The sequence below is a fragment of the Corvus hawaiiensis genome, chromosome 3, assembly GCF_020740725.1.
Source record: "Corvus hawaiiensis isolate bCorHaw1 chromosome 3, bCorHaw1.pri.cur, whole genome shotgun sequence".
NCBI classification, from domain to species: Eukaryota; Metazoa; Chordata; class Aves; order Passeriformes; family Corvidae; genus Corvus; species Corvus hawaiiensis.
The window spans coordinates 1,761,148-1,775,917 of NC_063215.1; the positions used below are offsets into that span (position 1 = coordinate 1,761,148).

At 52.0% G+C, this 14,770-nt stretch overlaps 1 protein-coding gene across 1 annotated transcript; it reads left to right on the forward strand.

Moving 5' to 3' along the window:
• Nucleotides 1-1,932: 1,932 nt before the first annotated feature.
• CENPO (centromere protein O) lies at nt 1,933-10,229 on the forward strand. The gene is made up of 6 exons (XM_048299751.1): nt 1,933-2,118; nt 2,276-2,445; nt 2,586-2,694; nt 5,943-6,211; nt 8,064-8,235; nt 10,082-10,229. Exons 1-6 carry the CDS (start codon nt 2,025-2,027, stop codon nt 10,174-10,176), a joined length of 909 nt encoding a protein of 302 aa, XP_048155708.1. The 5' UTR covers nt 1,933-2,024; the 3' UTR covers nt 10,177-10,229.
• The last annotated feature ends 4,541 nt before the right edge of the window (nt 10,230-14,770 follow it).

Consider the following 14,770-nt stretch of genomic DNA (forward strand, 5'->3'; position numbering starts at 1 on the left):
TCCTTCCTTTGGGATCATCCCTGTCCTTCATTGGGATCATCCCTGTCCTTCCTTTGGGATCATCCCTGTCCTTCATTGGGATCATCCCTGTCCTTCCCTGTGGGATCATCCCTGTCCTTCATTGGGATCATCCCTGTCCTTCCTTGGGATCATCCCTGTCCTTCCCTGTGGGATCATCCCTGTCCTTCCCTTGGGATCATCCCTGTCCTTCCTTTGGGATCATCCCTGTCCTTCCCTGTGGGATCATCCCTGTCCTTCCTTTGGGATCATCCCTGTCCTTCCTTTGGGATCATCCCTGTCCTTCCTTTGGGATCATCCCTGTCCTTCCTTGGGATCATCCCTGTCCTTCCTTTGGGATCATCCCTGTCCTTCCTTGGGATCATCCCTGTCCTTCCTGTGGGATCATCCCTGTCCTTCCCTGTGGGATCATCCCTGTCCTTCCCTGTGGGATCATCCCTGTCCTTCCTTTGGGATCATCCCTGTCCTTCCCTGTGGGATCATCCCTGTCCTTCATTGGGATCATCCCTGTCCTTCCTTGGGATCATCCCTGTCCTTCCCTGTGGGATCATCCCTGTCCTTCCCTTGGGATCATCCCTGTCCTTCCTTTGGGATCATCCCTGTCCTTCCCTGTGGGATCATCCCTGTCCTTCCTTTGGGATCATCCCTGTCCTTCCTTGGGATCATCCCTGTCCTTCCCTGTGGGATCATCCCTGTCCTTCCTTTGGGATCATCCCTGTCCTTCCTTGGGATCATCCCTGTCCTTCCTTGGGATCATCCCTGTCCTTCCCTGTGGGATCATCCCTGTCCTTCATTGGGATCATCCCTGTCCTTCCTTGGGATCATCCCTGTCCTTCCCTGTGGGATCATCCCTGTCCTTCCCTTGGGATCATCCCTGTCCTTCATTGGGATCATCCCTGTCCTTCCCTGTGGGATCATCCCTGTCCTTCCCTTGGGATCATCCCTGTCCTTCCTTTGGGATCATCCCTGTCCTTCCCTGTGGGATCATCCCTGTCCTTCCCTGTGGGATCATCCCTGTCCTTCCTTTGGGATCATCCCTGTCCTTCCTTGGGATCATCCCTGTCCTTCCTTTGGGATCATCCCTGTCCTTCCTTGGGATCATCCCTGTCCTTCCTTTGGGATCATCCCTGTCCTTCTTTGGGATCATCCCTGTCCTTCCTTTGGGATCATCCCTGTCCTTCATTGGGATCATCCCTGTCCTTCCCTGTGGGATCATCCCTGTCCTTCCTTTGGGATCATCCCTGTCCTTCCTTTGGGATCATCCCTGTCCTTCCTTGGGATCATCCCTGTCCTTCCTTGGGATCATCCCTGTCCTTCCCTGTGGGATCATCCCTGTCCTTCATTGGGATCATCCCTGTCCTTCCTTGGGATCATCCCTGTCCTTCCCTGTGGGATCATCCCTGTCCTTCCCTTGGGATCATCCCTGTCCTTCCTTTGGGATCATCCCTGTCCTTCCCTGTGGGATCATCCCTGTCCCTCTTTTGGGATCATCCCTGTCCTTCCTTTGGGATCATCCCTGTCCTTCCTTTGGGATCATCCCTGTCCTTCCTTGGGATCATCCCTGTCCTTCCTTGGGATCATCCCTGTCCTTCCCTGTGGGATCATCCCTGTCCTTCCCTGGGATCATCCCTGTCCTTCCTTTGGGATCATCCCTGTCCTTCCCTGTGGGATCATCCCTGTCCTTCCCTGGGATCATCCCTGTCCTTCCTTGGGATCATCCCTGTCCTTCCTTTGGGATCATCCCTGTCCTTCCTTTGGGATCATCCCTGTCCTTCCTTTGGGATCATCCCTGTCCCTCCCTCTCCCCTCACTTCTCATCCCCCCCTCAATTCCCAAAATTCCCTCCCATTCCCAAATTCCCGGCCCCTTTTTCCCCATGACCCCAACCCCACCATCCCCCCTTTTATGGGAATTCCACGGGATTTCTTCCATCTCTTTCCAGCCCCGGATCCTTCGGGATTCTCCCGCTCCGGGATCACTCCCGGTGTTCCCAACATTCCCAAGGGATGGATCCCGGCAAAGAAAAGCAGGAATCTCCCTCCTCTCTTGGAGAGCGGGAAAAGAACGGGACGGAGGATGGGAAAAGGGAATTCCCACTGGGTGAGTCCTTGGGAATGCAGCCTCAATTCCCAAGAATTCCCAAAAATCCCTCAACCCTTTGGAAAAATGATCCCAAATGGGGTTGATTTGGGGTTTTTTTCCCCTTCGTTTCGCCATTCCCGCTTGGAATTTTGGGAGCTTCTCCCGTTTTTTCCAGGAATGTTGGCCCACCTGGAAATGCTGGAATTCCGGGCGCACCGGGAAGCGGTGGAGCAGGAGGAGAAGGAAAGGCGGGAAGAGAAGTCGGCTTTCCTAAACTCCAAAATCCGGGAATTGCGGCTCCAGCGGGATCAGCTCCGGGAAAAACTGGAGCTGCTGGAAAAGGCGGTGAGGGAGGAATTCCAGGAGGAGTTTTCCAAGGAAATCTTGGCTGCTCCATCCCTGAAAATTCCCACTCTGGGATGAGCTTGGAGCTTTTTTCCAGGGATTTTTGGGTGACCTCTCCTCTCTCCCGGGTTTTGGAGCAGCTTGGAAAAGAGGGAATTCCCTCGGATCCGGCTCTTCCCGACCCTCGGGAGGTGCTGGAGTGGAAAATCAGGAATCTCCGGGAGCTGCTCCAGGTTTTCCAGCTCACAGGTAACTGGGATCTGCTGGATTTCGGGAATGGAGGCTGGAATTCCCGAGGGATCGGAGCATTTGGGGTGGGAGATGCTGGAAAAGTGGGAATTCCCGGCTTGGGATTTATGGGCTGAGCTGAGGCTCTGGAAAAGTCACGTGGGGAAGGAATTCTTGGGAATCGAGCGGATTCCTCGGGAATGAGGAGCGGAAGTTGGGAATGAGGCGGTTTTCCTTGGGAATTGAGCAGAAAACTTGGGAATGAGCAGTTTTCCTTGGGAATGAAAGAGTTTCCTTGGGAATGAAAGAGTTTCCTTGGGAATGAGGCGGTTTCCTTGGGAATGAAAGAGTTTCCTTGGGAATGGGGTGGTTTCCTTGGGAATGAGGCGGTTTCCTTGGGAATGAGGCGGTTTTCCTTGGGAATTGAGCAGAAAACTTGGGAATGAGCAGTTTTCCTTGGGAATGAAAGAGTTTCCTTGGGAATGAAAGAGTTTCCTTGGGAATGAGGCGATTTCTTTGGGAATGAGGCGGTTTCTTTGGGAATGAGGCGGTTTCCTTGGGAATGAGGCGGTTTCTTTGGGAATGAGGTGGTTTCCTTGGGAATGAGGCGGTTTCCTTGGGAATGAGGCAGTTTTCCTTGGGAATGAGGTGGTTTCCTTGGGAATGAGGCGGTTTCTTTGGGAATGAGGTGGTTTCTTTGGGAATGAGGCGGTTTCCTTGGGAATGAGGCGGTTTCCTTGGGAATGAGGCGGTTTTCCTTGGGAATGAGGCGGTTTCTTTGGGAATGAGGCGGTTTCTTTGGGAATGAGGCGGTTTCCTTGGGAATGAGGCGGTTTCCTTAGGAATGAGGTGGTTTCTTTGGGAATGAGGCGGTTTTCCTTGGGAATGAGGCGGTTTCTTTGGGAATGAGGCAGTTTCTTTGGGAATGAGGTGGTTTCCTTGGGAATGAGGCGGTTTTCCTTGGGAATGAGGCGGTTTCCTTGGGAATGAGGCAGTTTCTTTGGGAATGCGGCGGTTTCCTTGGGAATGCGGCGGTTTCTTTGGGAATGAGGCGGTTTCCTTGGGAATGTGGCGGTTTCCTTGGGAATGAGGCGGTTTCTTTGGGAATGAGGCGGTTTCTTTGGGAATGAGGCGGTTTCCTTGGGAATGAGGTGGTTTCTTTGGGAATGAGGCGGTTTCCTTGGGAATGAGGCGGTTTCTTTGGGAATGGGGTGGGGAACTTGGGAATGAGGCGGTTTCTTTGGGAATGAGGCGGTTTCTTTGGGAATGAGGCGGTTTCTTTGGGAATGAGGCAGTTTTCCTTGGGAATGAGGCAGTTTTCCTTGGGAATGAGGCGGTTTCTTTGGGAATGAGGCGGTTTCCTTGGGAATGAGCCGGTTTCCTTGGTAATGAGGCGGTTTCCTTGGGAATGAGGTGGTTTCTTTGGGAATGGGGTGGGGAACTTGGGAATTGGGAAGTTTCCTTGGGAATTGGAGCGTTTTCCTTGGGAATTAAAGAGTTTCCTTGGGAATTTAGGAGTTTCCTTTGGAATTGGGAAGTTTCCTTGGGAATGAGGCAGTTTTCCTTGGGAATGAGGCAGTTTCCTTGGGAATGAGGCGGTTTCTTTGGGAATGAGGCGGTTTCTTTGAGAATGAGGCGGTTTCCTTGGGAATGAGGCGGTTTCCTTGGGAATGAGGTGGTTTCCTTGGGAATGAGGCGGTTTCCTTGGGAATGAGGTGGTTTCCTTGGGAATGAGGTGGTTTCCTTGGGAATGAGGCGGTTTCTTTGGGAATGAGGCAGTTTTCCTTGGGAATGAGGCGGTTTCCTTGGGAATGAGGTGGTTTCCTTGGGAATGAGGCGGTTTCCTTGGGAATGAGGCGGTTTCTTTGGGAATGAGGCAGTTTTCCTTGGGAATGAGGCGGTTTCCTTGGGAATGAGGTGGTTTCCTTGGGAATGAGGCGGTTTCCTTGGGAATGAGGTGGTTTCCTTGGGAATGAGGTGGTTTCCTTGGGAATGAGGTGGTTTCCTTGGGAATGAGGCGGTTTCTTTGGGAATGAGCAGTTTTCCTTGGGAATGAGGCGGTTTCCTTGGGAATGAAAGAGTTTCCTTGGGAATGAGGCGGTTTCTTTGGGAATGCGGCGGTTTCCTTGGGAATGAGGCGGTTTCCTTGGGAATGAGGTGGTTTCTTTGGGAATGAGGCAGTTTCCTTGGGAATGAGGCGGTTTCTTTGGGAATGAGGCGGTTTCTTTGGGAATGAGGCGGTTTCCTTGGGAATGAGGCGGTTTCTTTGGGAATGAGGCGGTTTCCTTGGGAATGAGCCGGTTTCCTTGGGAATGAGGCGGTTTCCTTGGGAATGAGGCGGTTTCCTTGGGAATGAGGTGGTTTCTTTGGGAATGGGGTGGGGAACTTGGGAATTGGGAAGTTTCCTTGGGAATTGGAGTGTTTTCCTTGGGAATTAAAGAGTTTCCTTGGGAATTTAGGAGTTTCCTTTGGAATTGGGAAGTTTCCTTGGGAATGAGGCGGTTTCCTTGGTAATGAGGCGGTTTCCTTGGGAATGAGGCAGTTTTCCTTGGGAATGAGGCGGTTTCCTTGGGAATGAGGCGGTTTTCTTTGGGAATGAGGTGGTTTCTTTGGGAATGAGGCGGTTTCCTTGGGAATGAGGCGGTTTTCCTTGGGAATGAGGTGGTTTCCTTGGGAATGAGGCAGTTTTCCTTGGGAATGAGGCAGTTTTCCTTGGGAATGAGGTGGGGAACTTGGGAATGAGGTGGGGAACTTGGGAATTGGGAAGTTTCCTTGGGAATTGGTGCGTTTTCCTTGGGAATTAAGGAGTTTCCTTGGGAATTAAAGAGTTTCCTTTGGAATTGGGAAGTTTCCTTGGGAATGAGGCGGTTTCTTTGGGAATGGGGTGGGGAACTTGGGAATTGGGTGGTTTTCTTTGGGAATGGGGTGGTTAATTTGGGAATGAGGCGCTTTCCTTGGGAATTCCCCAGTTTTCCTTGGGAATGGGGTGGTTAATTTGGGAATGAGGCGCTTTCCTTGGGAATTGTGGAGTTTCCCTTGGGAATGGGGTGGGGAACTTGGGAATTGCGTGGATTCCTTGGGAATGAGGGAGTTTCCTTGGGAATTAAAGAGTTTCCTTGGGAATGAGGCGGTTTCCTTGGGAATGAAGCGGTTTCCTTGGGAAATGAGCCACATCCCCCCTCAAACCCCTGGAATTTTCCCCCTCCCCCCCCTCCCTCGGAGCATTCCCGGAGAATTCCCTGGCCCATTCCCATTCCCGGAATTCCCAGGGGTCAGCGGGAAGCTCTCCAAGCACGGCATCTCCTTCTCCTTCCACACGGCCTTCGAGGGCTCCTTCCTGGATCGCTTCCACCTGGAGCTGCTCGTGCGGCCGGAATCCCGGGAATTCCGCATCCAGCGCCATTCCATCCCCCCCTTCATCCCTCTGGAGCAGCTGGCCCGGAAATTCCTGCCCTCGGATCTCCGGGGATTCCTGGATGTCCTTTTCCAGCACCTCAACGCCTTCGTGGGGAGGAGGCACCAGCTGGAGCAATTCCAGGTGGGGAAGGGTTGGGAATTCCGCAGGGAATGTTGGCCGGGATCCTCGATCCGGGTGGGAATTGGGGTTTTCCAGGTGGAGGTTGGGGTGGGGAAGGGGAAGATCCAGGGAAATCTGTGGCGGCTTTTCCAGAGGGGAAGGAGAGCGGGAGAGGGATTTGGGAAGAGGGGGAACAGGGAACGGCCGGATCCCAGTGGGAATGGGTGGGATCTTGGGAAGGAATTCCCGGCTGGGCTGGAATTCCCAGGGAATGCCCGGATCCCTGGCAGTGCCCAAGGAAAGGCTGGAGCAGCCTGGGATCATCGGGGGAGGTGCCGGCCTTGGAATGGGATGGGATTGAAGCTGCGTGGATCCCAGCCAAAGCATTCCGGGATTGTGGGATGCAGGAGGCTCCGAATCCATGGCCAGGGGTTTTTCTGGAAGTCGGGGATGGGAAAGGGAAGGGAGAGCCTTCCTGGAGTGCCGAGATTCCCAGGGAAGGGCCTGGAGGCCGGAATTCCTTCCCGCAGAGGAGTCGGGCTGGGGCTGGATCCAATGGCAGGCTGGGAGAGGCGGGAATGGAGGGATTTCCCTGGGAAAGGGGAGCTCGGGCTGGGATCTTGGGAAGGAATTCCCGGCTGCGCTGGAATTCCCAGGGAATCCCCGGGAGCATCCAAGGAAAGGCTGGAGCATCCCGGGATCACCGTGGGGTGGGGATGGGATGGGATTGAAGGTCCCGTCCCACCCAATCCAGGCTGGAATTCCGGGATCCCAGGATCCCCCCGCTCTCCTGCTGTGCAGCTTCTCCTCTCCCCGCTCCATCCCAAATCCCACCGCAATTCCCGGCATCCCAAAATCCTCAGTCCCGATCCCTCCTGAGACATCTCCGGCCGACGTTCCCGGGAATCCCAGGGCTCTCCTGAATCCAGGGATTTGGGGCTGGCCGGGATCCCCGGCCCTGGGATGGGATCCCGGGATCGGAGCAGGATCGAGGTTTGGGTGGATTTGGGGATTCCCTGGAATTCAGGAGCCTCCGGATTTCCTTGTCCTGCTGATTGTAGTCGGGCAAATCCCAGATTTTGGGGCTTGGAAGTGCTTTGGGAATCGCAAAGATCGGGAAAAGGAGGGGCCTTTCCTGCAGGAGCTCAGGGATGGAATTATCCCGGGAATTCTCCCCTCGGAGCCGCTTCCCGAGGCTGGAGGGGATCCGGGATTTAGGATAAAGGGATGGGAAACAGGGAATGGCTTCCCAGTGGGAAAGGGGAGCTGGGGCTGGGATCTTGGGAAGGAATTCCCGGCTGGGCTGGAATTCCCAGGGAATGCCCGGATCCCTGGCAGTGCCCAAGGAAAGGCCAGATCCACCTGGGAATGCGGGATTGGAATGGGATGGGATTGAAGCTGCGTGGATCCCATCCCGGAATTCCCAGGATTCCGGGATCCCAGAACTCTCCTCTTCCCGCTCCCTCCCAAATCCCACCACAATTCCTGGAATCCCGAAATCCTCAATCCCGATCCTTGCTGAGAAATCTCCGGCCGACATTCCCAGCAATCCCAGGGAATTCCCGAATCCGGGCATTTGGATGTGCCCGGCCTGGGATGGGATCCCTGGATTTGGGGATTCCCTGGAATTCAGGAGCCTCTGGATTTCCCTTTTCCCGCTGATTGTTGTCAGGCAAATCCCGGATTTTTGACCTCGGAAGCATCAGGATCGGGAATCCCAAAGATTGGGAAGAGCCGGCACCTCCCCAGGCTGGAATTTTCCCGGGAATTCTCCCCTTCCCAATACTGGAATTCCAAACCCTCCCATTCCCATCCAAACCTTTCCCAGCGGGAATTCTTCCCTCTATTCCCTGGAATTTCCCCCCTCCACCAGGAGCAGTTTTCCGAGTGGATCCAAGGAATTCCCCATCGGAATTCCCTGTGCAACCTCCTGAGCTTCCAGTACGGAATTCCCGGGAAAAGCGGCGGCGCCTCCTTCCGGGCGCGGCTCCTCTACGCCGATCCCTGCCGGAGCCTCCCTTCGGAAGTCGCCGTCTCCGGCTCCGGTGAGCGGCGATTCCGAGGATTTCTCGGGATTTGGGATCGTTGGCCGCCATTCCTGAGCTGGGGGGGGGTTGGGAATTCGGGAATTGGCGCCGGGAATGGGGGGTGGGGGGAGGGGGGAGGGGAGCGGCTCCGGAGGGTCCCGGGGCGGGGGGGGGGGATTCCCGCACGGAATGGGAATTCCGGGGGATTTTCCGATGGGAGTGGCTCAGGGGAAGGGAATTGTCCAAGGGAATTGTCCAAGGGAATTGTCCAAAGGAATTTTCCAAAGGAATTCCCTCACGGAAAAGGATTTTCCAATGGAATTCTCTGCTGGAATTTTCCAATGGAATTCCCTCACAGAAGGAATTATCCAATGGAATTTTCCAATGGGATTTTCCAAAGGAATCCCCTCACTGAAGGAATTTTCCAATGGAATTTTCCGATGGAATTTTCCGATGGAATTTTCCTCCAGAATTTTCCTCAAGGAAGGAGTTTTCCGATGGAATTTTCCAAAGGAATTCCCTCACAGAAAAGGATTTTCCGATGGAATTCTCTGCTGGAATTTTCCTCAAGGAAAGAGTTTTCCATAAGAATTTTCTGACGGGATTCCCTCACGAAGGAGTTTCCCAAAGGAATTCCCTCATGGGAAGGGAATTTTCCAATGGAATTTTCCGATGGAATTCTCTGATGGAGTTTTCCAATGGAAAGAGTTTTCCGATGGAATTTTCCAAAGGAATTTTCCAATGGAATTTTCCGACGGAATTCCCTCATGGAAAGGATTTTCCAATGGAATTTTCCAATGGAATTTTCTGATGGAATTCCTTCACAGGAAGCGTATTCCCATGGAATTTCCTGCTGGAATTCCCGCATGGAAAAGGAATTTCCAGTGGAATTTTCCAAAGGAATTCCCTCATGGGAAGCCTTTTCCGATGGAATTTTCCGATGGAATTTCCCTCCCAGAAAGGGAATCCCAATGGAATTTTCCAGTGGAATTTTCCCCACGGGATTCCCTCACGGAAGGAATTTCCCAATGGAATTCTCCAATGGAATTTCCCAATGGAAAGAGTTTCCCGATGGAATTTTCCTCAAGGAAGGAGTTCTCCAATGGAATTTCCCTGCTGGAATTCCCGCATTTGCACTTTGGAAATTGGAATTCCGGCAATTCCAATTTGGAATTGGGAAACTCTTTCCATTGGGAAATTCCCTTGGAAAATTCCTTTTCCATGTGGGAATTCCAGCAGGAAATTCCATTGGGAAATTCCTTCAATCGGAAAATTCCTTTGGGAATTCCTATTCCATGAGGGAATTCCTTTGGAAATTCCATTGGAAAATTCCGTTGGAATTCCCTTTCAGTGAGGAAAATTCCTTTGGAAAGTCCTATTCCATGCGGAAATCCCATCAGAAAATTCCATGGGAAAACGCTTCCCGTGAGGGAATTCCATTGGGAAATTCCGTCGGAACTCCTTCTCCATGTGGGAATTCCAGCAGGAAAATTCCAATGGAAAACTCCTTCCTTGAGGAAAATTCCATCGGGAAACTCTTCCCTTGAGGAAGATTCCTCTGGAAAATCCTTTTCCGGGAGGGAATTCCTTTGGAAAATTCCATCGGAAAGTCCCGTCGGAAAATGCCGATGGAAAGTTCTTATGGAAAACTCTTTCCATCGGAAAATCCCATTGGAAAAATCCCATTGGGAAATCCCTTCCACCGGCAAATTCCCTTGGGAAAACCCCCCTTTTCCCTGCGGGGAATCCCAGGGGGAAATTCCTCCGGCTCCCGGGAATCCCGCCGGCGTTTCGGGAATCCCGCCGGCATTGCGGGCAGGGCGGCTCCGGGAATTCCTTTCCCGCCTGATTCCCGCTTTCCCAGCGGCGGCGGCGGCCTCGGCTCACGCGGAGCTGTTCCGGCGCCGGGCGCTGCCCCGAGCCTTCCGAGCCCTCGGATCCGCGGATTGGAGCTCCTGAGCGGCCGCCGGAATTGCCGGAGAGGCGGAAAAGCCGGGAATGGCCGGGGGCAGGGGGGGAAATGCGGGGCTCGGGGACTTTCTCGGGAATGACGTCGGAGAACTTTGGGAGTCGGGAGGTTTTTGGGGGGGGAAAAGCTGGGAATTGGGGGAGAAATCCGGGATTTGGGGGTTTTTTGGGATGAAATCCTTGGGATCTTCGGAAATCCTGGGAAAAATCTGGGAATTGGGGCTGGAATTGGGGGAGAAATTCGGGATTTGGGGATTTTTCGGGATGAAATCCTTGGGATCTTCTGAAATCCGGGAAAAATCTGGGAATTGGGGCCGAAATTGGGGGAGAAATTCGGGATTTGGGGGTTTTTTGGGAGTAAGATCCTTGGGAATTGGGTTAAAAAACTTTGGGATTTGGGAGTTTTTTGGAATTAAATCCCTTGGAATCTTCTGAAATCCTGAGAAAATCTGGGAATTGGGGCTGGAATTGGGGAAAAACTTCAGGATTTGGGGATTTTTTTGGGATCAAACCCTTGGGATCTTCTGAAATCCTGGAAAAATCTGGGAATTGGGGCAGGAATCGGAGGAGAAATTCGGGATTTGGGGATTTTTCGTTTTTCCGTTGGAAAATTCCTTCGGAAAATTCCTTTGGAAAGTCCTATTCCAGGAGGGAATTCCTTTGGAAAATTCCGTCGGAACTCCTTCTCCATGTGGGAATTCCAGCAGGAAAATCCCAATGGAAAACTCCTTCCCTGTGGAAAATTCCATCGGAAAACTCCATCGGAAAATCCCATTGGGAAACGCTTCCCGTGAGGGAGTTCCGTTGGAAAATTCCGATGGAAAACTCTTTCCATCGGAAAATCCCATTCCGAAATCCCATTGGAAAAATCCCATTGGGAAATCCCTTCCACCGGCAAATTCCCTTGGGAAAACCCCCCTTTTCCCTGCGGGGAATCCCAGGGGGAAATTCCTCCGGCTCCCGGGAATCCCGCCGGCGTTTCGGGAATCCCGCCGGCATTGCGGGCAGGGCGGCTCCGGGAATTCCTTTCCCGCCTGATTCCCGCTTTCCCGGCGGCGGCGGCGGCCTCGGCTCACGCGGAGCTGTTCCGGCGCCGGGCGCTGCCCCGAGCCTTCCGAGCCCTCGGATCCGCGGATTGGAGCTCCTGAGCGGCCGCCGGAATTGCCGGAGAGGCGGAAAAGCCGGGAATGGCCGGGGGCAGGGGGGGAAATGCGGGGCTCGGGGACTTTCTCGGGAATGACGTCGGAGAACTTTGGGAGTCGGGAGGTTTTTGGGGGGGGAAAAGCTGGGAATTGGGGGAGAAATCCGGGATTTGGGGGTTTTTTGGGAGTAAAATTTGGGAATTGGGTTAAAACACTTTGGGATTTGGGGTTTTTTTGGGATGAAATCCTTGGGGTCTTCGGAAATCCTGGGAAAATCTGGGAATTGGGGCTGGAATTGGGGGAGAAATTCGGGATTTGGGGATTTTTCGGGATGAAATCCTTGGGATCTTCTGAAATCCGGGAAAAATCTGGGAATTGGGGCCGAAATTGGGGGAGAAATTCGGGATTTGGGGGTTTTTTGGGAGTAAGATCCTTGGGAATTGGGTTAAAAAACTTTGGGATTTGGGAGTTTTTTGGAATTAAATCCCTTGGAATCTTCTGAAATCCTGAGAAAATCTGGGAATTGGGGCTGGAATTGGGGAAAAACTTCAGGATTTGGGGATTTTTTGGGATGAAACCCTTGGGATCTTTGGAAATCCTGGGAAAATCTGGGAATTGGGGCTGGAATTGGGGAAAAACTTCAGGATTTGGGGATTTTTTTGGGATCAAACCCTTGGGATCTTCTGAAATCCTGGAAAAATCTGGGAATTGGGGCCGGAATTGGAGGAGAAATTCGGGATTTGGGGATTTTTTGGGAGTAAAATCTGGAATTTGGGTTAAGAAACTTTGAGATTTGGGAATTTTTTGGGATAAAATCCTTGGGATCTTCTGAAATCGGGGGAAAATCTGGGAATTGGGGCCGGAATTGGGGGAGAAATCCGGGATTTGGGGGTTTTTTGGGATGAAATCCTTGGGATCTTCGGAAATCCTGGGAAAATCTGGGAATTGGGGCCGGAATTGGGGGAGAAATCCGGGATTTGGGGGTTTTTTGGGAGTAAAATTTGGGAATTGGGTTAAAAACCTTTGGGATTTGGGGTTTTTTGGGATGAAATCCTTGGGATCTTTGGAAATCCTGGGAAAATCTGGGAATTGGGGCCGGAATTGGGGGAGAAATTTGGGATTTGGGGGTTTTTTGGGTTGAAATCCTTGGGATCTTCGGAAATCCTGGGAAAATCTGGGAATTGGGGCTGGAATTGGTGGAGAAATTCGGGATTTGGGGGTTTTTTGGGTTGAAATCCTTGGGATCTTCAGAAATCCTGGGAAAATCTGGGAATTGGGGCTGGAATTGGATTAAAAAACTTTGGGATTTAGGAGGTTTTTTGGATTAAAATCTGGGAATTGGGGCTGGAATTGGGGGAGAAATTCAGGATTTGGGGATTTTCCGGACAAAATCTGGGAATGGGGGGAAACCTTTGGGATTTGGGGTTTTTTTGGAATTAAATCCCTTGGAATCTTCAAAAATCCAGGGAGAATCTGGGAATTGGGGCCGGAGTTGGAGGAGAAATCCGGGATTTGGGGATTTTTTGGGATAAAATCCTTGGGATCTTCTGAAATCCTGGGAAAATCTGGGAATGGGGGGAAAACTTTGGGATTTGGGAACTTTTTGGGGGTAAAATCTGGGAATTTGGGCTGGAATTGGGGGAGAAATTCAGGATTTGGGGATTTTCCGGAAAAAATCTGAGAATTGGGTGAAAAACTTTGGGATTGGGGCATTTTTTGGGGTAAAATCCTTGGGATCTTCCCAAATGCCAGGAAAATCTGGGAATTGGGGCAGGAATCGGAGGAGAAATTCGGGATTTGGGGATTTTTCGTTTTTCCATTGGAAAATTCCTTCGGAAAATTCCTTTGGAAAGTCCTATTCCAGGAGGCAATTCCTTTGGAAAATTCCGTCGGAACTCCTTCTCCATGTGGGAATTCCAGCAGGAAAATCCCAATGGAAAACTCCTTCCCTGTGGAAAATTCCATCGGAAAACTCCATCGGAAAATCCCATTGGGAAACGCTTCCCGTGAGGGAGTTCCGTTGGAAAATTCCGATGGAAAACTCTTTCCATCGGAAAATCCCATTCCGAAATCCCATTGGAAAAATCCCATTGGGAAATCCCTTCCACCGGCAAATTCCCTTGGGAAAACCCCCCTTTTCCCTGCGGGGAATCCCAGGGGGAAATTCCTCCGGCTCCCGGGAATCCCGCCGGCGTTTCGGGAATCCCGCCGGCATTGCGGGCAGGGCGGCTCCGGGAATTCCTTTCCCGCCTGATTCCCGCTTTCCCGGCGGCGGCGGCGGCCTCGGCTCACGCGGAGCTGTTCCGGCGCCGGGCGCTGCCCCGAGCCTTCCGAGCCCTCGGATCCGCGGATTGGAGCTCCTGAGCGGCCGCCGGAATTGCCGGAGAGGCGGAAAAGCCGGGAATGGCCGGGGGCAGGGGGGGAAATGCGGGGCTCGGGGACTTTCTCGGGAATGACGTCGGAGAACTTTGGGAGTCGGGAGGTTTTTGGGGGGGGAAAGCTGGGAATTGGGGGAGAAATCCGGGATTTGGGGGTTTTTTGGGAGTAAAATTTGGGAATTGGGTTAAAAAACTTTGGGATTTGGGGTTTTTTGGGATGAAATCCTTGGGGTCTTCGGAAATCCTGGGAAAATCTGGGAATTGGGGCTGGAATTGGAGGAGAAATTCGGGATTTCGGGGATTTTTTGGGATGAAATCCTTGGGATCTTTCGAAATCCGGGGAAAATCTGGGAATTGGGGCCGGAATTGGGGGAGAAATCCGGGATTTGGGGGTTTTTTGGGAGTAAAATTTGGGAATTGGGTTAAAAAACTTTGGGATTTGGGGTTTTTTGGGATGAAATCCTCGGGATCTTTGGAAATCCTGGGAAAATCTGGGAATTGGGGCCGGAATTGGGGGAGAAATCCGGGATTTCGGGGATTTTTTTGGGATGAAATCCTTGGGGTCTTCGGAAATCCTGGGAAAATCTGGGAATTGGGGCTGGAATTGGGGGAGAAATTCGGGATTTGGGGATTTTTCGGGATGAAATCCTTGGGATCTTCTGAAATCCGGGAAAAATCTGGGAATTGGGGCTGAAATTGGGGGAGAAATTCGGGATTTGGGGGTTTTTTGGGAGTAAGATCCTTGGGAATTGGGTTAAAAACTTTGGGATTTGGGAGTTTTTTGGAATTAAATCCCTTGGAATCTTCTGAAATCCTGAGAAAATCTGGGAATTGGGGCTGGAATTGGGGAAAAACTTCAGGATTTGGGGGTTTTTTGGGATGAAACCCTTGGGATCTTCTGAAATCCTGGAAAAATCTGGGAATTGGGGCCGGAATTGGGGGAGAAATTCGGGATTTGGGGATTTTTTGGGAGTAAAATCTGGAATTTGGGTTAAGAAACTTTGAGATTTGGGAATTTTTTGGGATAAAATCCTTGGGATCTTCTGAAATCGGGGGAAAATCTGG